This window comes from Exophiala viscosa, assembly GCF_022695815.1.
Source record: "Exophiala viscosa unplaced genomic scaffold EDD37scaffold_10, whole genome shotgun sequence".
NCBI classification, from domain to species: Eukaryota; Fungi; Ascomycota; class Eurotiomycetes; order Chaetothyriales; family Herpotrichiellaceae; genus Exophiala; species Exophiala viscosa.
In genome coordinates, this window is record NW_026944362.1 from 927,492 (window position 1) to 950,887 (window position 23,396).

Sequence of the window (23,396 nt, forward strand, 5' to 3'; positions counted from 1 at the left end):
GAACATGAATCATGAGTGGCTCAACTAGATCTAAGGACTAAATGAGTGGCAGGAAGATGTTTTGAGCGAATACTCCCACTCCCAAATCATAACCCTTAATCCCTGCGTGCCAACATGAACCCGAAAATGTGCGCCGACAACATGTGCAGCTGAGTTCTGCTAAGCAGCATTAGCGTCTTGATTGTGTCTAGCAGCTGCAAGTTTGGCTTCGTCGTATCCCATCTTGTGCTTGCTCGAGGTAAGATGATTGACGAGTTGATCGCGGCGGGCGAAGCCATGGCCTCTCCTTCCACGGTCGCAGGGGAGGACAGGGCAGAGGAACCTCTTTGGATTGGTGTGCTGCTCGCGCACGTGTCGGTCAAGGTCACCTTTGCTTGAAAACGACTTTGAGCAAGGGTCGCTTTTCAACGGAGTCGTTGCGCTAGGTATCCCTCTACCCACCCGTCAGTAGTGTAAAAAAAACAACCTCACCCGATCTCAGTGGGTCTAGTCTGAGACTGGAAACTACTGAGAGCACGAGTCTGATCCATTTCCAAGATTGTTGATCCAGGCTATTGGCTGCTGGTAAGAGGAAGCTAGCATGCCCAGACAGAATGGGCAGAGGTGTTGTTCAAGGGTGCCGTGCGGACAACAGGAAAGCATGTTCAGCACATAACTGCCCTGGCTGACATGATTCGTGGAGACTGGTGATGGGCCGAAGGAGGTCTGCATGAATGAACAAGTTGGGCACAACTCCCAAAAGAAGCCATGCTGACAAAGAGGTTGAAACGCCATGTTGACCAATGAGGCGCTCCGGCAAGTTGTAGGAGTGCTGGAAAGAGTGAGAACATCCGCCTGGGGAAGAAGGATACTCTTATTCCTGGGAGGATGGACAAGCGGTCATGTGGTATTCGTCTTGCCCGGGCTCAGCCCGGGCAGAGGGGCGTGCATTAGGCCTGCATGTACTCCGTAAGTGCAGCCCGATGCGCGTAGCTGGCTTCGCTGGCAATTGGGAAGTGCCCAAGCCTGTCTGCGAAGGCTCTCAAGGCCTCGTAATGATTGATTTATTGTTGTTGCGCTTGGGCCGAGCACGATATCCAGCTACAGCAGGACTTTGTCCGCAACATACCATGGATATAGGCTGGACGAGATATCCGAGGACGTCGAAGTCCGGAGAGGTTAGTCCCCGTCCCCGGCTCTTGATTCTTCGAAGACTTGTTTAGCATAGAGTCATTGACGACAGTGGTACTGCGAAGTGCCTAGAAGCATTGCATTGTTGGTTTGAAGAATGGAGTTTGCTCACTCTAAGTCGATAGACATCCGTTGTTGGTAGAAGAAATCTGGGTTGGTCTGGCGTCCCCAAAGCACTGAATATAAGCCACGTACAGGGGAAAGTATTACGCTTCCGATTCTTCAATCCCAGTAGGAAGCAGCTAGAGCTTGGGCAGGATTACTCGGTAAAGAAGTCGCGACTTCTCCGGTTGAGGTCTGTGCAGCCAATCCAGGACGCTTCCCGGCTAATAGCACAATGCCGTCTTGCATGAAGGGACATAGTTTGAAGACAATGTAGCCATGGCTAAGAAACGCCCATTGTCCCTTTTTGGGCATTCATGGGTACCTGAGGGTCGAAATCTATCATAAGGGTGTTGTACAGATCAACAAGCTTGCTGCTCCTCACATCCTTACAGTAATGGGTCGATGACGTCAATTTTAGTCACCCCCAAAACAATGAACGACACCGCAACTGTGAACCGTCTGGAGTTTCCATCACTTCCTCCTAATCAAACAGTCTTTCACATCTCCAGAACGCCGACTCGTGGAAGCTTAGATCGCTCTGTCTGTCTGAACAATTGTAACTGTACAAGGGTGTCTCTATAACCAAAAACATTCTTCCCGATAACGCGTGAGATAACACTCCGATGTGAACTGATGCTGTGACATGAAGGTGGTGGATGACGCTTGACGTCTTTGGAGAAAGAGGGCTATTCGACGTCAGTCAGGTTTGTTCTCTGTTGCTTTGTCAGATTGATCTTACTGTCGTTCAATGTCATTGTCAGTCCATGCCCCATCCCGTTATCCCAGCTTGAATATCACTTTCCACCTCGTCGCCATGCTGCTACATATGTTAGCTTGCTGTACCAACAAATGAGAGAAGGGATTGACTCACGTCCATCGTCCGGTGGCGGTGGTGGGTTGTCCCTTGGCGGTTTAGATGCCCACGCGGTAGGTGGTGCTTGTCCGGTATGCATGTTTCTTGTTGGTTTCGCAATTGACGATATCGTGGAGGTCTGTTTATGGTTGGTTGATATGGTGTTTGAAGACTTGCTGTTGCTAGGTGATGGTGTGAAGATGAATGGTCCTGAGTCTTGTGTGACTTTATAGGATTCTTGACGGGTGACTTGTTTGAGAATGCCAATGCGCGAAATACACATTTGCCCAATGGATATGTCCCAGAGTGAGGCAAGGTAAGAGGCGGATGCTGCGCGGCAGTGCATGTCGTGACAAGGAAGACGAGGTCCCATATGAGAGATGGGCCACACTCAAATGGCCGAACTCCAAGTCACGGGAGGCAGAGGCAGCAAGTGCCCGGGAGCTACAGTAGCATTGGCGGTGGCGAGGCAAAGGCAACTGATTGTCCAGGCAGCAAACCTTCTGGTGCCTGAAACGATGTCCTCAGGGTGGATATCCGTCACAGAGTGAGCGATTTCAGAAGTTCTGTTGAGAAGACTTTTGCGCGACGACAGATGATTGAATAGTGGAAACTTGAAGGATAGAAGTATCATCTTCTAGGAGGCTGTGAGCGGGATAGGGCAGATTTCCAACTCGCCGGGGTGAAACGGACAAGCTGAACTGGCATGGGGGTTTGGCAACAACAACACCGACAACTGACGATATGGGCTATGATCTAGCCCTCACACATCACAAGAATGGGTCTGGAAGGGGTCGAGATGAACGAAAAACAACAAAAGGCTGAATTGTCAACGGGCGACTATTCACGAAGCCTCGAAGACGAATTCGTCCTAGGCAGGACATGATCAGACCGATGATTGGACGAGACGAGGGCAAGAACTGCGGATTGGCGACGACTGCCTTGTGAAAGTGGGCAACCATTCAACAAGGCTAATGGATGCTTTGGGGCGAGATGGAAAGGGTGAGTCAAAAACAAGGGGGCCGTACTCACACGGTCGAGATAGGTATGGCGTTTGGGGAAGAGCATCACTCGATCAAACCTTTGAGAATATGCTGCGCCTTGCATGCGAGTTTTGTTTTCATTTGAAAAGGACGGACCTTGGAAACTACGGAAACAAAGACGATTCAAAGAAACAGAAACGAAATGACGATGTGGTCAAAAGGTCGAGTTCTGACTCAACAGGCGTTCCTTCAAAAGGCTTAGGCGGGACCTACGTGCCTGTTCTGCCTGGAGAATCGGGCCTCACTTAGAGGCCACAGGCCACAACAGTTTCACTCCGAGGTAATGGCAGCCTTCTGGCGATTGATGAAAAGGCGGTGGTTCGCAGTGGATTTCGGATGATGGTCGTTGAAGGCAGCTGCACGTTTGTTCAACCCCTTCTAGAAGGACGCTAGAACGGGTGGTGGCTTGGGAGCGTCACAATTCGGGCCAGGTGATGTGAACGCCTGGGTGGAGTGGAGTTCAAAGTTAGGCTTCTTCCTTAGGGCTGGGGGGGCCGCCAAACGCCTTGACCACCCGGGCGACGGAAGAGGGCCGGGGCAGACTCCCAGAACCAAATCCGCGCTTTGACTCTTTGTCGGCCCTTGAGAGAATAAACACTACCGGTGTGACGCAAATGGAGGGAACGTCAGAGTTGATGATAAGATGGGGGATCGCACGAAATGCAACATTCTATGCGAGTAATAAAATGTTCCAGGAGATTAATTGGCTTCTTGTGTGTGGCCTCCAATCGTGATTGAATCGTCCCTGTCTTGTCATATCCTGACCTGCGTCGTCCCTGGGGCCAAAAGGTGGATGATCGAGTATAGTGCCGATGGTGTGCAGCACAAACAGGGACGATTTTAGATCTGGCGTCTATTAGTGAGTGCAATGCACACATCGTCATTCGAGGGGCCACACAGGGGGCAGAAAGAAGAGAACGGGACAATGCGTCATATGATAGATGATGTATGGTGGATAGTGATGCGCGGGACTTCTGTTCATCATGCGTTTACAAACCTACGCGTAGTTACCTAGGTAGCTAAACTAGAGGGGTTGTTTTGGCGGCCACAAATGCGAGGTTGTTTTCGGCAGCGACATGCCGGTGCCCAGATGCTAATGATAGTCAAGTGATAAGGTGAGTGGACTATTTACCATAGGTATGATGATAAGTTCGTCCGAAGATACGGATAGCTACTGCCATAGTATGATGCTATTTCCGGGGCTTTTGGGGGACTTTGTAGGGGGACTTCAGCAGGGGGCCAAACTTAAGTACCTACCTACCTACCTAGGTACTGTAGAATGGCTATTTGACATTCTGGAAACTCTTTGGCGCGGCTGAGAAAGGCTTCTGGCGTGTACACTAGGGTTCTGGCACCCGATGAACGTGCATTCTTCTCGCTCTAATGCAGGCCAGTGATACGCCAAGAGTGAGCTGAGCGCAAGTATGGAGTATGGAGTATCGCAGTAGAAAGTTGAAGCTTGAAGCCGTCACATGCCAGCGGACCAAAAGATCTACATGGAGATAGCTACAGTAAGTATGAACAGCCGGGATAGCCGCGTCTTGAGATCAGTTCTATCTCAAGCGACTGTAACGGCGGGCTTGAAGCTACTGTATATGCAATATCCTTTTGTGCCATGCAGTCATCACCAAGTGATCGCGTGCAAGCGCTATCGCAGATACCCCGTTATGCCCGACATCATGATGTGTCCTCTGGCGGCGCCTTATCTTCCTGCTCCTGCACCTGCGCAGCCTCGGCACCAGCGTCTTGATCACCCTGGGATTTCGTCTTGACCTTCTTCTTTTTCTTCTTCACAACACCTTCTTCCGGCTGTTGTTGAGCCGTAGCGGCGTCCCCATCCGCGATCTTGGCTCGCTTCTTCTTCTTCCGCCGGACAACCGTCCCTTCGGCATCCACTCCCTCGCCTAGAATCGTCTGTTTTCGTTCGATTTCGCGCTGCATCTCAAGTCTCTTCCTCTCCACTTCGCGCAGGGCAACCGCCATTTCCGCCTCCTCTGCTTCACGGCGGAGGATGTCCATCTCCGATTCTGGCGGTCCTTCCAACATCAAGCGTTGCAACGTCGACGAGTCCACGGTTAATATACTGCGGACGGGACGGACGGGAGCTTTGCCATGGTGCTGTCCGCTCGGACTGAGCGATCGGTGCCGGTTGCCAGATGGGGTGGAGGAGTGCGACGTCGGATGAGAGCCTGAGAGGGATTGTGACTCTAATGTCTCATCGGCTGCCACCACAAACTTTCGTGCCGGCTTCTTCTTTCTTGCCGAACGTTCTGAGGCTTGTATGCCATCGTGAGCGGCTCGTGCTTGCGTAGAGTCGATATGTAAGTCTATAATTGGGATCGAGTCGACATCTAATTCTTCGTCACCGTTCGTTTTGCTTATGATGTCGTGGATACGTGGGTCTGTGTCGTCTGAAGGTGCGATATAGAATGGATCGTCCCTGGCTCGGGCAAGTCTTTCGGCCTTGCGCCTTGCTAGGGTTGCGGGAGAGTCAGGAGCAGATTGGTAGGATAGTGGTTCATTTTCAGTAGGCTCGCTCAATCGTACCGCTGCAGGTTGAGGTTGCAGCGACGCAATAGCTTGAGCAGGCTCACGATCATGGTAAAATGAGTGATAGACATCGTCACCAGAATCCTCTTCGTCGGCCACTTGAGAAGCTTGCAGAATGGACGGTAGGTAGGGGTTTATAGGTTCATCGAGGTCCAGATCCAGAGGCACAGGTACTTTTGATTGAGCAGCTGCTGACACAGGATTGAGCTCCATCCCGGAGAAAAGACTCGGAATGGCAGACGTGAGAAGAAGTGGCGCTTGATTGCTATCGCTGGGTTGATTCGACAGTGCTTCCGAGGCTAGTCGAAGAAGTTCCAGAAACTCAACGCCCCTCTCCTGTACCTCCAGATTGGGGTGCGAGGAGAGTGTCTCCAGGAATTCAGTAGCTCGAGCCAGCATCAACGACATGGTCGTACCTCGGGAGACATTCCATTCGCGATTCGTGGTGAGAGCAATGTGGGAGATGATTTTCGGAATAGCTTGGATGGCAATTGCCAGAGTGGTCGAAACGAGATCATGCGTTGATTCGTGGATCAGTGAGTTGAGAAGTTCGTATGGGTTGCTCAGATATTCTGCAAACTCCCCACAGATCCAGACCGTGGCTTGAAGGACCTGACTCTGGCCGCCACCGTGTCTAGCATAAACAATGGTCCGATTGGACATTAGCACCAGCGTTTCGGCGGCCCTGGTCGTTTCTGGACGAAGCTCTTTCACTCGAATGGCAATGTCACGGAGTTGCCCTCCTATCCGACCTCCCAGAGAACTGCTGCCTTCGCTTGACACTCTTGACGAACCAATATCTTTGTCTGCTGGAAGGTGTCGAACAAGGTGGATGAGTATCTCGATATACCACTCAAAGTCTGTTATGCTGGCATACGTGTCTTTTGAACACATGTCCAGGATTCGGGAGATGATCTCGTGCCGATATTCGTCAGATATGTGAGCATTTTCCGACCCTCGTTTATCGGGCACTAGTCGTTGTTCCATGTCTGTCAGACCCTCGTCCGAATGACCATTCGCCTCGTTTGCTGGCGAATTCGCAAGCTGTTTCATGAGGCGGTTGACCACGCCTTGCAAGCTGTCGCTGTTGATCATGCCGGAAACCAACTCCAGTGCTTGCATCTTGATTGAAATGTCTGGGTCATCAAGGCATGCCATAATAACGTCCTGTTGCATCGATACCAGTGCTGGATGAGTGCCCACGATTTTGTTGAAAGCTAAGAGTGCAACGTATTTGAGATTGGGATCTCCATCCAACACTATCATGCCTCTCAACTTTGATATGCAGAGATCGGCCACCTCTTCAACGTCAACACCAGACTCAGCTCCGTCTAGAATACCACCTTGGATAATCCCACTTATGCACTCATAAAGCAATGACATGGCTGTTGTCTCCTGGATCAATTTTGTGAGTGGCCGGACCAGTTTTTTGACCAGTCTGGGTTCGAGAGGCGTCAAGACTGCAAACAATTTGATGATTTTAATGCCCATCCAATTGTTCTTTTGAGCCAGCAAGAGATCAAACAACCTCGGCGCCAGGGCCAGGAAGTCTTGAGGTCTTCGCCATCCAAGCTCACAAACAACGTTGACAGTGGCGGCAGTAACGCTACTATCTTCTTGTTCGTCTAGAAGACGCTCTTTGATTTTTGGCCATGCCACTCGTAGAGTTTCCGGATAGACCAAAGCCAGTCGATAGAGAGTGACAATGGTTTTCTTCCGCACCGCTGGTTGAGAATGTGACAGTCGGGGAAGAAGATCTGACAGAATTGAAAGTGCGAGGGAAGAAGTTATAATATGTGGCAAGGTAGTGAGCGGGAGCGACAGAACTGGTATCGAGGGAGATGTCAGATCTTTCTTCAGTAGGTTCTCCGCCAACATCAAAACCTCGGTCTCCGGTCGAAAGCTTTGCACTGCAGCGAGATAGCCTACTCGTTTCTGCATGATCTTCGGTGAAGCCATCACCTCCAGGACGTTGAAGGCGGCCCAGGTCATGTCATACCCAAACATTTCCAAGTAGATCAACTTCAAGAGTGCCGTGGCTTTCACATCGAGATCCTGGGACCGAATCTCGCCCCGGCACTCCTTGAGAGCTCCTTGGATGTATTCTCCCTCATTGCCCTTGTGGCTCCGTAGGCCACGGATGAGGTCGACCAGCGATTTCTCGAACATGTTGGCTGGATTTCAGCAGTCGTCATGAGCTGCATGTACTGGACGATATCTCGGAGATCTTAGCGACCATGATTCCTCACGCGACACTCAAATTGAAAGACATGTTACGGAAGAGATGTTATCCATCACTCGAATGTTGGACGCTGTGATCTTCTCATCCCCTCGTCGATGATTCCTCAAATCGACTCGTCGTTCGCCGCGTAAGGTGTTGATATCCAGAGCCAATGATGAGGGTCTTGGAATGATCATGATGTGTTTGAGGTTGCCTTCAATCAACTTTCGACGACTCCGATTCGTCGCCAAGACAATTACTCATTCGCAGCAGCAACGACTACGAGACCTAGGTACCTGCCCAGGCTTACCTAAGTGACATACAATTCAATCCGCAAGCAACCCCCAACGATCCTACGTCGCAACATCCTCCAACCTGCTACAGTAGCCTTCACGACAGTCGCAGAATTGTCTAGGACACTCGACGCCAACAGGGTGTGTCAACCGCAACCGAACCTATCCCACAAAATTCCGCCTCTCCGTCACAATGGCGACCGATACTGTCAGCAACTACGCCTCTGACCCAGCTGCTGCTCTGCAGATAGCACAGAGAGCTCCATCGATTTTAGCCAAGTCCTCCTCCGTAACTACTACATTTCCCCTGTCGATGTTTAGTTCTGCGGACTCCACAGAGCTATGGAACGACCTCGAGCAACTGCTTTATGCGTGTCTGCGGACGGGTGATGACAAGTCAGCATATCTCTGCGTGGAGAGATTGACTGATCGGTTTGGTGCAAACAATGAGAGAGTTATGGCTCTTAAAGGACTATATCAAGAAGCGAGAGCATCTGACATGGCGGCCATGAAGATTATCTTGGAAGACTATAACAAAATCCTGGAAGATAACCCTATGAATGTGCCTGTGCTCAAGCGACGGATAGCTCTCGTCAAGTCTGTTGGAAGACCCCAGGATGCGATTACGGATTTGGTGGAATTCGTCGACTCGTTTCCTACAGACATGGAGGCTTGGTGTGAACTGAGCGACCTCTATCAATCACAAGGATGCAGTTCCCAAGCAATATATTGTCTAGAAGAGGCGCTGCTCATCACACCCAATGCGTGGAACTTACATGCACGACTCGGAGAGCTGGAATACCTAACCGGTGTAGCCTCGACCGATCCCAATGAGGTTCAGAGCCACCTATCACAAGCCGTCAAACGATTCAGCCGGAGCATTGAACTTTGCGATGACTATTTACGTGGCTTTTATGGGTTGAAGCTTGCTTCGGACAAGCTCCTGCAAACTAATAAGACAACCAAGGCCAACGCCAGCGTGGCTATCTCTGCGGAAAAGCTGGAGAAGTTGAGCCAGTTGGCAACGACGAAACTGGAGGCTATCATCAAAGACCGCAGTGCACGAAGATCACAGGGAACACCTCACGCTGAGGTCATCGCGGCTCAAGATCTACTGAACAAGTCGAAACGTTGAGGATCGTTAGCATCCGCGGACACCGGACCGCGATACGATGACTCCCAAACATCAGTTCTCTACAAATGAAACACCAGTCTCAACGCCACCTGTGTCCCAACTCACCACCCGGCAAGACATGTGGCCGGCCACGGTTCACAGACCATCTGCATAAAACCGGAGAGTTTCATGTGGAGAATGGTGGTTCGTGAGGAAGGCATGTATGATGCGGGCCATTCTACTAGCGCGATGCATGAAGAAGGAAGTTGGGCACCATTTTGGCGGCAACAACGTGGCAGTCTTTCTGCGGATGCCCCAGGCGCTGCGAGAGCTCACCCAGGACGAATGAATATGAGTTTCGTGGATCTCTCGCCACCCTCCCATATTTAGAGCACTTCAAGCCTCACCCGAACGGCGACTCATGGACCTCGGATTGAGATGAAGACACAGGCCTCAGGTTGTCTATGCAAGAGATAGGAACTTTGCTGGGAATATCACCACACTTCATTGACGGTGATTTGATAAGATCAGTCAGAAAGGCTCAATGTCTTGACTCAGGAAGGGCAACCCGTTGGCACTCAAGGTGATATAATCGAGTCGCCTGGCCCTCTGGATAGATAGCACAATCGATCTGACTTAGACTACAAGATTTTCTGCTCAGTTACTCAAGGGCCAACTCTCGATGTAGGCCTTTCTTAACACTCCAGCCTTGGAATATTCCTCAAACAATCCCCTTATACCAGCATAATATTTCAAGCTCCTTATAAAGGAGTCCCCAATGTCTCATTATCCCAAGCTTCGCCGTACCCAAAGGAAAACCGCGCGTAAGAAGCGCTTATTGGACCTCATCCCTTACAGATCCTCTGCATCCCCGGCAGGAATTCCTGTGTCACACTGCGTCACTTGAGGTTGCCCAAGACTGCAGGTTGTTGTAGTGATCATCTCCTCCCGGCCAACACACTTTCGCCGCCATTGTTCTTTCTTCAACTGTTGGGAGAGTTCGTCCTCTTTTCATCAAAAATCTCTTTCAGGTCTCCGATCGGCCTCTGAAAGTAGTGGCACGTTATTTCTGCCACTGCATACAGCGGTGATTGAGGCAGGAAGGACGTATTATCCGAAAGACCAGGCCAGCCAAATCTATCATCGTGTACCATATTCAAAGACAACTGAGCAAGACCGGGCAATTCGAGTCCTTTGATTGATTTCATCAAGGCAACATCCTGCAGTTATCAGCCACTGGGTCGGCTTCACCCACCACTGTCAAATCGCTATCGGCAGCTCTGCATCATCATTGCCGGGAAACACGATCAGGAGACACAAAGATCGATATCTCGACCGGCGCGCATCTGTGTGCATCGTTGTCGGGTACTTCATTTGCAAAGGTTGTTGTGGGATCGGATCTTACAGTACTAAAGAGTGGAAAGCCTGAAGGGAACAAAAGGTTGCCCTGCCCCACTCATCACCATCCCGGGCATCGATCATCATCATCTGCCCGCATTGCCGCCAACAAGCCTGAATTTGCCTGCGCTTTTCCACTCCTTCACAGGCTTTGGGCAACAGAGGATCCATCCATTGGGCATTGGGCACCAGCATCACTTTTTCTGACACAATCCCCTCTCGTCGCATCTCGGAGTTCAATCATCCTGTCGCTAAACAACACCACGCTCTTCTATTGAGGCGACACCACGCTCTTCTATTCGCCTCACCTCCTTGCTTTCTCGCTCACCGGTCGGCTTCAACAACATCACCACCTTTTCATATCTCTACTGGGGATGATTCTTTGAATTGTTGCAAGATATCGGGCCAACATCATTCCTTTGCGACGGTCTGCTCCTCGGCTCGTCGCGTCTGATTCCTCTGCCGCTGGCCGTCCCTTCTTTCCCCGCGGATCCACCCCTTCGGATTTTCGTATTTCGCAGCCGGTCACCAGGTCTCAACAAGCTTTCGCACAATCACCATTACAGTCTACATTGTTGAAGAAGACCTGCGCGCGCTATCATTACGTTGGAATCTGGCCATTTGAACGGACGGTGTTTCCAGCTCAAAGTCAGCCCTGCATCTTGGTCCTGGTTAGCATCCCTTAAAAACTAACAATACCTCAAGGCTATCTCGTTCAGCCTTCCCTTGGAGGGGCAGGTTGAACGCGGTAATTCCTTGACCTCACTCTTTTGCTCATGGGGTGCGTTGTCTACCAAAGTTCATCTGTCGGTGCTGACTGTTACGTTGCCAGGTCTACCGGCCACCATAGCCATACCCACATCGACATTACCCACGTTCGATCCCGCTCTCCTTCTCAAGCCTCTCAAGACGACGACCTCCACGAAACCGGCGTCCAAGTATCCCCGGCAGAGATCTCCCCTCAATACTCTGTCATACATCAAAGCCAGAGCCAGAGTGGGTCCTCATCACATCCGAATGATTTTGTTCAATTGGATTATCCCCACGACTACCCTGAACGCGATGGGTCCGATTCGGCGTCAAGAGTAGGCGACCGCGACAGGGGACAAGTATACGCATCTAGGCCCAACTCGAGACGACAATCCGCCGGGCGTCAACAGTCTGTTCGAGAGCCTATTGACAGTCGAACAAGCCATTTGCGAGAGACAGCGCCCACCATTAGCGGCGACTCTACAGAAGAGTTCCTGGCTCGGCCAGAACTGAGGCATCATCACATGCCTCGCCCTCAATCCTACTATGACCACCCAGGGTATGCCGCCCACAGCAGTTCTTCTGGGTCCTATCCATATCCTGCTGTGCCACCTTCAAATCAGATGATCCTACAGGCCCAACCCATGGCGGTCCCCTATCCACCTCAGTATCCTCACATGCAATCTCCCCCACCATCTGGCTATCCTGGCGCATACGGCCACCCTGCGCCCTCGCAAGTCGGCTCGCCATACACATTATCCCCTTACGCTGCACCCTCCATCGTCAGCTATGGTGGACCACCTCCAAGCGGCTACTTTCCGCAGTATCCTCCTCAATTCAATCCCCAGCAATATCAACCACAATATCTGCAATACCCTCAACAAATGCCCTACCCCTACATGATTCCGCCACCTGTCGTGCCATCACCACAACCAGGCTCTGCGCACATTTCAGCCGAAAAGCTCGATGCGAAAAAAGACACCGATCCGGAAGAAATGTACAAGCGATTTGCAGACTTGATGAAGGAGAAGGAATTAAGCCAGGAAGCACAAGCGGCTGAAAAGGCCAAGGCAGATGCGGCAGCAGCTGAGCAAGAAGCCAGATATCGGGAGCAAGCGCTGAAGCAAGCCACGGATAAGGCGCGTCAGGATGCCATTCGCGCTGAAGAGGAGAGACAGATCCGAGAAGACGCCATGCGGGCCGCGGAGGCCAAGGCCCGTGCTGATGCTGCTGCCATTGCTGAACGTATGGCAACAGAACAACGCATTCGTGAGGAGGCAAAACAAGACGCCCTCCGAGCTTACGAAGCACAGGTCAAGCAGGCTGCTGACCAAGCTGCCCGAGAGCAGCAAATTCGTAAAGAAGCAGCTGAGGCAGCATTAAAGGCGGCTGCCGAGGAGGCCGCAGCAATGGCGGATAAGGCCGCCACTGAAAAGAAAATCGCTGACGATGCTGCTGCGGCCGCCAAATCTCAAGCAGAAAAAGAGGCCGCCGAGGCTGCAGCGGCTGCAAAGGAGGCCGCCGAAACTGCACAGAAAGAAGCTGAAGCGAAACTGAAGGAGGCGGAAGAAGCGGCTGCCAAAGCAAAAGCTGAGGCCGAAGAAGCAGAGAAGAAAGCGGCAGCCGCCGCGCCTGCTGAGAAAAAGGCTCCTGTCAGGTTCAAGGACGCCATCGGAAGGAGTTTCAAATTTCCCTGGGAGAGATGTTGCCGATGGAGAGTAAGTTTTGGCCACAAAATAATGATGCACACATGACTAACATGTCCCAGGACATGGAAAGCCTCATCAACCAGGCTTTTGCACATGTTCCCAACCTTGCAGAGCATGTGATGAACGGTCGTTACGATCTGATCGGGCCCGACAAAGAGATCATTATGCCCAATTACTGGGAATCGACAATCGAACCAGATATGCACATTACGATGATGCTCTGGCCGATACCAGAACCAAAGAAGGAGGATGAACCGCCCGTCCCTCCTGAAGTCCTTGACACGGACGGAATCTTGAATCTTGATGATATCCTCAATCCTCCTAGGAAGAAGAGTACGTCGAATAATTTGCCTCCCCTGTGACCCTTACTGATCCTTCTTTTATTCAGGTGGTAAGAAAAAGAAACCTGCTGGAGGTGGACTCGCCAGTTGGATGCTGGGAGGGCCTTCTGGGAGGACCCCCAGTCGGTCTGGGCGGTCTTTAAAAGGTGATAAAAAGCCTGATGTAGCCGCTCGATCGCAGCACGGTGCCGCTGAACAAAGTTCATGCACCGTTATGTAAGCGGCTGTCTTTGTGTTGACAAGAGTGAATTGGACATATTGGTATTCTTGGGCGGCATGACCTCGTAAGGGACGACAGAAAGTGACAACTTGGGTGGTATCATTGTGGGTTTCATCCATTTCAACACCATACACTTGTACGACAGTGACGACTCTCTCGGATCTTTCCCAGCTCAGAGCACCAACTGAGCACGATTCACAGCATCAGCACAGGGCAGCCTTTTTCATAGGCTACATCAGGAGGCATGGCTTTATCCTCTCGAAGACTCGGGATCGGTTTTTCATGCCTCGGGGGTTTCAGGTTCAGTGGTTGGAACAATATTTCTTATGTGACGACGATTTACGAAAACTTGCATTTAGCGGGTGTGAGCAAACATGTGTATGGAGCTTAGCGATTATGATGATGATATCGAGAAAACAGAAGAGCAACCTGTGGTGGGCCGGAACGATTCTCATGCGGTGGTTGTCAATGGAGGACACTGAGAGCCTCTGATATATATATTTATCTGAGACTCATAGGAGTTGAAGGTTGATGTGGTTTTTGCTTGAGATACCCCCAAATGCATGAAGGTTGATGATATGGCCGGCCATGTTACCACTCTTTCACGCACCATCTAGAGGTGCTGGAGCAATGAGACAAATATGCATGAACAGTAAGCCATCTAGAGAGATTCTGCCAGTCTGTTGTATATCTTTCCCATACCAGGATCTGCGTAGAAGTCTCAGTCAGCGTGTCAGCTGACCGCCAGTCACTTCTGAACCCTGACTTGTAACTACACTGCAATAATTGACCAACGTCGTGCAACGACACTCCTCTAATCCATCAGTCCAGACTGTCTACCGCATTGCATTGACAGAAGCTGGAATCTCACCTCTTGGATCTCACCGAGTCGAACAAGAGCAATACGGCAAACGCGATCATCCCACAGCTGATATCGGCAAGGTACCTCAACATCTTAGCACGCGACCGAATGCCACAAGTGTCAAAGGATCTACCTCGCCCACCCATCCATCATCCGTCAAATATTCCAGGATCACCTCACCACATGTGACTGGTGATGCTGCATGATCTACGCGACAGCCGGTAGCTTTTGCCGCCATGTTGATGCGAGTGTTGATCAATGACTACCCGCACCGGACGGTGGCATTAGCGACGGATGAGTACGTCTTGATCTTTCGCCATGCTCACACTCCACAAGAAAGTGGACGAAGTTCAAGCGCAACGAGCCTCCCGTCGCTCAGTTCGGGCAGGTTCAATGCCACTCCGCGATGTATGGTTGAGTTTGCCGAAAAGTCATCCATCGATCTGAGCCAATTCCACGCTGTCACCACAGCGAAAGGCACCCTAGGACTCATCACATTCAACAACGACGTCTTCCTTTGCGTCATCACTGGTTCAGAAGAGGTCGCAACAGTCAGGCAAGGAGAGACTGTACAGAAGATTTATGCTGTGGAATTCTGTAAGTAGGCCCAGCACTTTTCGAAAACGTCATTCTAACCACTTTTCAGACTGCCTCAACCGTGCCGACTACGACCAGGCTCACGCTCCGAATCCGTATCCTGGACAAACTTTCCAGACCGACGATGCTGATTATGGTGGAGGCTACGATCAAACCGACTCAACAGCTGAACATCCTTTCAATGCCGTGAAAAAGCTACTGAGTAATGGTAACTTTTACTACAGTCTCGACTTTGATCTCACACGCCGACTACAAGACCGGTCAGTTGTACTAGAGTTCGATGATACTCGGAGCTAACATTTGGTACAGCGCGGATGCAGTCGACTCAGCTGTTGACATATCGAGCCTTGATGAAGGTCTTTTGTGGAACTCATACATGATCGATCCTCTCCTGAAATTCCGAAGCAGGCTTACCGACCATGAACGTATCGCCCTCGACCGCTCTCGCCTTCTAACATCGGTCATCCGAGGCTTCGTGAAGAGTCTTCATGTGCCGCCGTCTTCATCCCCTATCCGCAGCACAGCGCCTGGTCTTCCCGCCACGTTAACAGTCATCTCCAGACTTTCGTCTCGGCGAGCTGGCACCCGGTTCAACTCTCGAGGTGTCGACGACAACGGTAACGTTGCTAACTTCGTGGAGACCGAGACCGTTTTCTGGTCACCTTCAGGGCTATGCTTTTCCTACACACAGATCCGTGGCAGTATACCCATATTTTGGGAGAGTGCTAGCAGCTTGATCCCCGGACAGCAGAAGATCCAGATCACACGGTCACCGGAAGCGACGCAGCCTGCGTTCGATAAACACTTTGCTACACTGGAAAGGACGTATGGGGCTGTGCATATTGTGAACTTGCTCAGTGCAATGAAGCCGGGTGAGGTGGAGCTGACGGAAAGGTATCGCCTTCACGTCAAACGGAGCCCACTTCGACGACAGGTGGAAGGTGAAGAAGAGGAACATCATCTACTTCGAGAAACCGAGTTCGATTTTCACGAGCGCACCAAAGGTGCGACAGGGTATGAGGGAGCTAAAGCCATCCGGCCGGAAATCGAAGCCAGCGCGGAATCATTCGTATATTTCCTGTCGGAGGTGATCCCTGAGGAGTCGGTCGTCCATGGCAAGAGAACGTTAATCAAACGACCCGTGGTAATCATGCAGCAGAATGGTGTGTTTCGCGTCAATTGTCTGGACTGCCTGGACCGCACGAACTTGATCCAAGGCAACATCAGTCAAATGGCCATCGAACTCTTCTTGTCACACCGAGGCGAGCGCGGCAATTCGGATTTCTGGATGCGGCACTCTGCATTGTGGGCCGACAATGGCGACACCTTGTCGAAGATCTACGCCGGGACCGGAGCGTTGAAAAGTTCGTTCACGCGACACGGGAAGATGAGTTTCGCAGGCGCCATTGCTGATGCCAGGAAGAGTGCCACTCGGCTCTATGTCAATCATTTCGAAGACAAGAACAGACAAAATACTGTTGACTTATTGCTGGGCAGACTGGTCGGGCAGAATAGTGTGGATCTGTTTGACCCTGTCAACGACTGGGTGGTTGCAGAGGTGAATAGGCGACGGGCGGAGTTCGAAACGCGGGACTCGATTAAACTTGGGGTCGGCACGTTCAACCTGAACGGCAAGATCTCCGGGACAAGAGAGGACTTGAGTCCGTGGCTGGCTGCTCGCGATCGAGAGCTGGATATCTTCGTTGTGGGCTTCCAGGAGATCGTTGAGCTGAGTCCCCAGCAGATCATGAGTACGGACCCGAACCGCCGAATCATGTGGGAGAAGACGGTGCGGGATTGTCTGAATGGACAGAGTTATGATGAAAAAGGCCACGAGACACCCGCCAAGGAGGATGACTATGTGCTTCTCCGGAGCGGGCAATTGGTCGGCGCGGCGTTATTGGTCTTCGTGCGCTCGAACATTCTTGAACGGATCAAGAATGTCGAGGGTGCGATCAAGAAGACCGGCATGAGCGGTATTGCTGGAAATAAAGGCGCCGTTGCTATCAGGATGGACATAGAGAGTACCTCCGTGTGCTTTGTGACGGCGCACTTGGCGGCGGGATTTGCTAATTACGAGGAACGCAATCGCGACTACAACACAATCACCTCCGGATTAAGATTTCAGCGCAACCGGAGCATTGAAGACCACGAGATTGTGGTTTGGGCTGGGGATTTCAATTACCGCATTGGTCTTGGGTATGACAAAGTCAAGGGCCTGATCAATGAGGCTGTCATTGGGAATGAGAAGGTCAGGGATGACGCGCTGGGCAAGCTGTACGAAAACGACCAGCTGAATATCCAGATGGTGGTAGGGGCTTGTTTCAATTTTTACCGCGAGGGAAGGGTCAAGTTCCTGCCGACGTACAAGTACGATATCGGCACGGATCAATTCGATTCGAGTGATAAGCAGCGCATACCTGCCTGGACGGATCGGATCTTGTGGAAAGTCAATCATAAGGGCAACTTGGTTCAGGGTGGAGAGGTTCTGGGGACGCAGATGAAGCAGTTGGAGTATGACAGCGTCATGTCTTTGCGGTTCAGTGATCACCGGCCTGTGTATGCCATTTTCGAGATGGGGATTCTGGTCGTGGACGAGCAGAAGAAGGACGATTTGACTAGGAAATTGTACGCGAAGAGGGCGTCGGAGGTCAAGAGTAAAGGCGTGGGAGCTGGGGAGTCGACGGAAGGGTTTTCGGAGGTTGGTAGTGATGAAGAAGATGTGGAGAGTGTGGCGGGATATGCGAGTATTCAGGAGGGATTGCCGCCGGCGAGCAGCGATAAGAGGAAGTGGTGGCTTGATGGGAATAAGGGGGCCAGAAGTACTATGAAACCGCCTCGGGATGGGATGGTGCTGAACAGGAACCGTGAAGGGAATCCCTGGAAAGATGGAGGTGGCGAAGATGACTGGGTTGAGGTTGAGAAACCGTCGAAACCGAAACCGGAACCACCGCCGTCGAGGGTGACGAGGAGAATGGTGCCTCCGGCTTGGGAGGGCGAGAGGGTGGTGTCGCCAAGTTCGGTGAAGAGTGAGATGCGATGGGATGGCAATGGCAGTGCGGATGGGAATGGGAAGAGACGTCCAATGCCGCCTGCGCCGAGAGTGCGTGATGAGGCGACCGGAACAATCCAGATGATAGATCGAGAGCAAGAGGAAGCAGCCGGGGACGCCGAGTCACCACCCTCGCGGTCGTCATCAACAACAACGGTCAAGAAACCGCCGCCTCCGAAACCCCTAAAGCCGGCGACCCTGACAACAGCGCCGAGCCAAGTATCTGTGCCGCAGGTCAGTTCTCTTCCTACGAGGTTGGCGAGTGTTTCGAAGCCGAATGTCGGTGTCTCGCCTGAGTCGGCAGACGAGAAGCCGCCTCCGCTACCGAGACGGACAGGAACAAACAGTTCGACTTCTTCATTTATGAGTGGGTCGGAGGTGAAGAATGCCGGTCCGAACGGCCAGAGAGGTGGATATGTGCCGCCTCCTCCGCCGTCGAGAGTGACGAGGCTGGCGAGAGATGATAGCGCGGCGTCGTTGAGGCGGAGTAGTTCGGCGAGTACGACTACGACCAACCAGTCTGGGCCACCATTACCGCCTAGGACACAGTCAAATTCTGGGAGAGCGAGTAATGCTGGGCTATTGGATGAGGATGATGATGATACTGCCGCTAAGGGCGGTTTGGATAGGTATAAGCCTCTGTTGCCTGAGCGATAACCAGGGTAGAGAGATGATGGCGGCCTCAAGAGGAGAGGATCATGGAGGTCATGACATGGGTCACGAAAATGACCGAGATAGAGAACTATCCGTTGATGCTTTGCGACATTCTTTGAGATGTGAAATGTTCCGCTATATGAATACCTAGGCGATCGCTATATAATCCTTGACGCCTTAGGCTCACTAGGCTTGTAGACGCCAAACGTGTTCCCCGAGTCGGCGTGAATTGGCATGGGCCGTACCCCCTACGGGTAGTGTTACCACTAGCTTCTGGCGTGTCCCTAAGATAAACCTACCATCATTACCTTTTAACTCAACTTCTACGTAAAGTTTCCGCAGTGCTGGTAGCGATCGTTCACACTACTACCACAATCACAAATAGCTGATTTTCGACATGGAGAAAGCTACGAGAGTGTGCTCCAAAAGAACATACGAGGTGAGCCTTTGCCACCAGAATAATGATTGACCTGAGATCAAGCACAAGCTCACCGAGCGTAGAACGCACTGAAACTCCTTGAGACCAGGCGGAGAAAAGCAAGGCCAAAGACCAGTCATGCCACCAACACAACGTCCACCTCCGCGACTGCCAATCAGTCATCGGTCAAGGCTGGTTCATCTCTCCGAGGGACACCGAGCTTGATGGGCATGAAAGACTGGCTCCGGAAGATCGGGTACACGGTATGTCCGCCCAGGCCTTTTCTTAGAGGTATTGACAATTCTCGCCAAGGATCGCGATATAGCGGCCTTGAACATCGTACATGTCGCCGGGACGAAAGGCAAAGGGAGTACCTGTGCATTCGTCCGATCGTTGTTACAACAATATGGCAAGAGGACAGGCTTCCCGAAGAAAGTCGGTCTGTACACTTCGCCTGACCTAACGTGCATTCGAGAGCGCATTCAAATCAATGGAACACCTATCTCGGAGGATTTGTTTACGAAGTATTTCTACGATATATGGGATCGCTTGTTCGTACGACATGCCGAGGACGAAAACCTACCCCAGCCTCAACCAAGATACCTGCAATTCCTGTTATTGCTGGCCATCCATACTTTTGTTAAGGAGGGAGCTCAGGCTACGATCATCGAAACTCATCATGGTGGCGAGTATGATGCTACTAATATTGTTCCCGCGCCTGTTGTCACTGGCATAACCTCGATTGGACTCGATCATCTGGCGCAACTAGGTCCCACGATTCAGGACGTCGCGTGGCATAAGGCGGGTATTTTCAAGAGCGGATCTCTTGCTTTCTCTGCGCCGCAGGACCCCGAAGTCGAAGCCGTGTTGCGATCGAGAGCAGACGAGAAGGATGTTCAGCTTGAGATCGTCGGAGTCGACCAATCGGTGCCTCGCGATGCGAATGCGTTGCGTGCACCGGTCCAGCGGATCAATTGTTCCTTGGCGATCGCCTTGGTCAGTGCGTTCCTCTCGAGGAAGAGTCCTTCTGATGAGAAAGCGCTTCGAAGGGAAGATATTGAAAACGGTATTGAGCACTTCTCGTGGCCTGGCAGATTCGAGGTTATCAAGACTCCGAATTGTACTTGGTACCTCGACGGTGCGCACAATGAATTGAGTATAGGACAGGCGGTGCAGTGGTTCGCTGAGATGACCAGATATACCGCTGAGGGTTCTTCAAGTATGGTCATTTTCTCGCACGTGTCCGAAGAGCGAGACGGACCGTCCCTACTCAGAGCCCTAGCGAGAGCGCTTGAGCACAGTGGCGTTCGAGGTCCCGAGATGGTGTTTACAACGTATCAAGAGCGACGGGACGGGATGGTTCGACTTGGTAAGAGCTAGCCTTCGTTGTTTACGCGTTGTTTTGTGCTGACAAGACATAGATAAGACGCTGAAGCCTCCGGAGGACGAATCGTTGAAGGAACTACCGAAGCAATACTGCGACATGTGGAAATTGATGCACTCTGACGCACGGACTAGGTTTGAGCCTTCGATTGAGGAGGCGTTGGAGTATGCGGACAGAGTCGGCTCCGAGCGAGGTGGTAAGTTGCAAGTGTTGGTCACGGGGAGCTTGCATCTCGTCGGTGGTGCGTTGTACTTGCTGCATCAAGAGCAAGCCGATGGTCTCTAGGTCAACAACAAGCCACAGCCACCCTAGACACGACTGGAAGATACTTCGGCCGCACAGCTCTTCATCCTGTCTGCTGATATACGGACCCGCGACCCAGACTGCTACCGTGTTGAGGCTTTTCGGAGAAAATCCTTCACTCCCGATTGATGTTACACACGACTATATGAACATATCGTACACAATTTCCTGACTTTGTAGTGCTTCATCAAAGTGCACCAAGATCCACCAAAGCACCCGCCAAAACAGTCAATGCCGGACAAGTAGCATCATACTGTGCCGGAAACGCAGTATTCGGCCCCGTCTGATTATTATACGCAAGCCTCAACAACGTCGATCCCAAAGGGTTATACCTTGGCAGACCATACGCCGTAAGTCCACTGCTTGGGTTCTTCGCAAAACTCGCCCACGCTCCGCGTATATAACTCGCAATGGCAGTCTCGGGAGTTGTCCGTTGCACAACATTCTGGATATCCATATCCGTCCCGAAGATCTGGGGGACTTCCGAACCATGCCATGCGCCTGAATCAGGCACGGTCGTCAGTCTTTCGTTAGGGAAGTCGCCGAACCACCGGTACCGCCACGTCGGGACGCCGTATGTCACTCCTGCTGCGGCCCGGTATGCGGCAGGACAGTCATATATGACGAGTTGCAAAAAGTCCCAGATCGTCTCGGAGTACGTGACGTTCTGTAGGGCGAAAATCACCTTGAACAACCCGACTTCGTAGTCATTGTTGCCTATCAACATGGGCTTGCGGATGAAGTTGCCGGCGAGGGTGCGGGTGACGTAGTCTGAGAAGACGACTTGTTCGTCGATGGTCGGACCGAAACTTCCTGTCACAGACGACAGGCCTGATCCTGTTACGATCGCAGCTTGGATCGTCTCCCACGATTTGGAGCGCATGCAAGATAGGAGGGTTGTGCTGTCTGTGCTGGCGTCGCCGCAGCCGACGGTTCCGGTGACGTTGTACCAGCTTTCCGCGGCGGAGGAGGCACTGGCTTGACTTGAGGGTGTTAGGACGGTGCCGGATTCAGGGATCAATCCGGCGACGATGGGATCTTTGGTCCACGCGTAACTGTAGTAGTCGACACTGCTGCCGCCGGCGGATTGGCCGAACAGTGTGATGCGGCTGGGGTCTCCTCCGAAAGCGGCGATGTTGTCGCGCACCCATTCTATTGCGAGGCGCTGGTCGAGAAGGCCGAGGTTTTGCGTGAGGTTTGGCCCACCGGGGAAACCGAATATATTGAGGCGGTAGCTTTTGATCTCAGTCAATATCGATGGCTTGTATGCGGAGGTGGCAGGGGAGAAATGGTGGAGTTGTTGCTTACTTTGCACTCACGATGATGACGTCCTCCTGGTCGGCGATGTATTTACCATTGTAGCCTGTGTTGTCGGTTGTACCGGTGGTATATCCACCGCCGTAGATCCAGAAGAGGACTGCCTTTGCTTTGTCACCGGATCCGGGTTTGGTCCAGATGTTCAGCGTGAGGCAGTCTTCGCTGTATGTCACGTCGGTTTGGCCCAGTAGGGATGTGATCACTTCCGCGCCCTGGGTTGTCAAGTTCACATTGAGAGCTTTGGCGGCGGCCTCGAGGGATGAGGCTGAGCCGATGCCAGTCTGTGCTGGGCATGTATTCCCCTGGGATATATCAGACAGTTCTCGAAGGTGAGATCCACAAGGTAGTAGGCGGTCTTACAAACTTCGATGCTTGAATCAGGGATGAACTGTTGTATACTTGAGGAGGTGCCCAGCGTAAGTCCCCTGTTGGCGGTTTGGCCTGCTGTCTGTCAACATGTCGTGCGAGGTATGCAGACTATCCTCTGACTCACATATGGGATGCCCAGATACTCAGTCACACCAGAGACACCTGGAGCAGAATGTCCCTGGATCTTTCCGCTGGTAGTCTGAACGAGGCCAGTTGCCGCCGCGAGAGCTGTTGACCACAGCAGAGCGATCGATGTCCATGAGAGGGTCACCATCTTGACTGTCATTTCTGATTCCTTCTTGTTGGAAGATGAGAGGTTGAGACACGAATATATGGTGAAAGTGTACTCGGATCCGACTCATATATCTCGCGAGGCCACCGGACAGCAGCGGCTGGGGCTAATTTCCCCATAAATGAGGCTTCCAAGCCTTCTTAGTGCCATGGGGAAGATGCTTCGCTTGTTTTCTCCATGCCCGAATTGTGGAGGTAGGCAGGTTTGGCAAATGACCTGATGAGGGCAGGAAGAGATAGTCCCGTTTGAATGTCCGTGTGGACCCGGACGTCCGGTGGACGAGAAGACAATTTTATAGCGCCCACAATGTAGTCATCAATAGTTTTATGCATTCAGCACACGGTCAGACACTCCCAGAGTCCTAAATTTATACACAGAGTA

At 51.9% G+C, this 23,396-nt stretch overlaps 6 protein-coding genes across 6 annotated transcripts; 4 read left to right on the top strand and 2 right to left on the bottom strand.

Moving 5' to 3' along the window:
• Positions 1 to 4,484: 4,484 nt before the first annotated feature.
• EDD37DRAFT_638520 (pepsin A) lies at positions 4,485 to 8,188 on the bottom strand. The gene has a single exon (XM_062817105.1). The coding sequence runs from the start codon at positions 7,888 to 7,890 to the stop codon at positions 4,849 to 4,851; it is 3,042 nt and encodes a 1,013-aa protein (XP_062667470.1). The 5' UTR covers positions 7,891 to 8,188; the 3' UTR covers positions 4,485 to 4,848.
• Positions 8,189 to 8,245: 57 nt separating this feature from the next.
• Positions 8,246 to 9,438, top strand: EDD37DRAFT_124561 (uncharacterized protein). Its single transcript, XM_062809355.1, has one exon. It carries the CDS (start codon positions 8,429 to 8,431, stop codon positions 9,368 to 9,370), a length of 942 nt encoding a protein of 313 aa, XP_062667471.1. The 5' UTR covers positions 8,246 to 8,428; the 3' UTR covers positions 9,371 to 9,438.
• A 2,085-nt stretch (positions 9,439 to 11,523) lies between these two features.
• Positions 11,524 to 13,767, top strand: EDD37DRAFT_612094 (uncharacterized protein; the record flags this gene model as incomplete). Its single annotated transcript, XM_062815330.1, has 4 exons — positions 11,524 to 11,528; positions 11,580 to 13,215; positions 13,266 to 13,539; positions 13,595 to 13,767. The coding sequence occupies 4 exons, from the start codon at positions 11,524 to 11,526 to the stop codon at positions 13,765 to 13,767; spliced, it is 2,088 nt and encodes a 695-aa protein (XP_062667472.1).
• A 709-nt stretch (positions 13,768 to 14,476) lies between these two features.
• Positions 14,477 to 19,038, top strand: EDD37DRAFT_581744 (inositol-1,4,5-trisphosphate 5-phosphatase). The gene is made up of 3 exons (XM_062814422.1): positions 14,477 to 15,226; positions 15,276 to 15,486; positions 15,536 to 19,038. The coding sequence occupies exons 1-3, from the start codon at positions 14,866 to 14,868 to the stop codon at positions 18,933 to 18,935; spliced, it is 3,972 nt and encodes a 1,323-aa protein (XP_062667473.1). The 5' UTR covers positions 14,477 to 14,865; the 3' UTR covers positions 18,936 to 19,038.
• A 178-nt stretch (positions 19,039 to 19,216) lies between these two features.
• EDD37DRAFT_124698 (putative tetrahydrofolylpolyglutamate synthase) lies at positions 19,217 to 21,122 on the top strand. Its single transcript, XM_062809356.1, has 4 exons — positions 19,217 to 19,371; positions 19,434 to 19,613; positions 19,663 to 20,719; positions 20,772 to 21,122. Exons 1-4 carry the CDS (start codon positions 19,330 to 19,332, stop codon positions 21,017 to 21,019), a joined length of 1,527 nt encoding a protein of 508 aa, XP_062667474.1. The 5' UTR covers positions 19,217 to 19,329; the 3' UTR covers positions 21,020 to 21,122.
• Positions 21,123 to 22,997, bottom strand: EDD37DRAFT_673274 (putative carboxylesterase; the record flags this gene model as incomplete). Its single annotated transcript, XM_062819476.1, has 4 exons — positions 21,123 to 22,272; positions 22,346 to 22,656; positions 22,715 to 22,795; positions 22,848 to 22,997. 4 exons carry the CDS (start codon positions 22,995 to 22,997, stop codon positions 21,225 to 21,227), a joined length of 1,590 nt encoding a protein of 529 aa, XP_062667475.1. The 3' UTR covers positions 21,123 to 21,224.
• Positions 22,998 to 23,396: the final 399 nt, after the last annotated feature.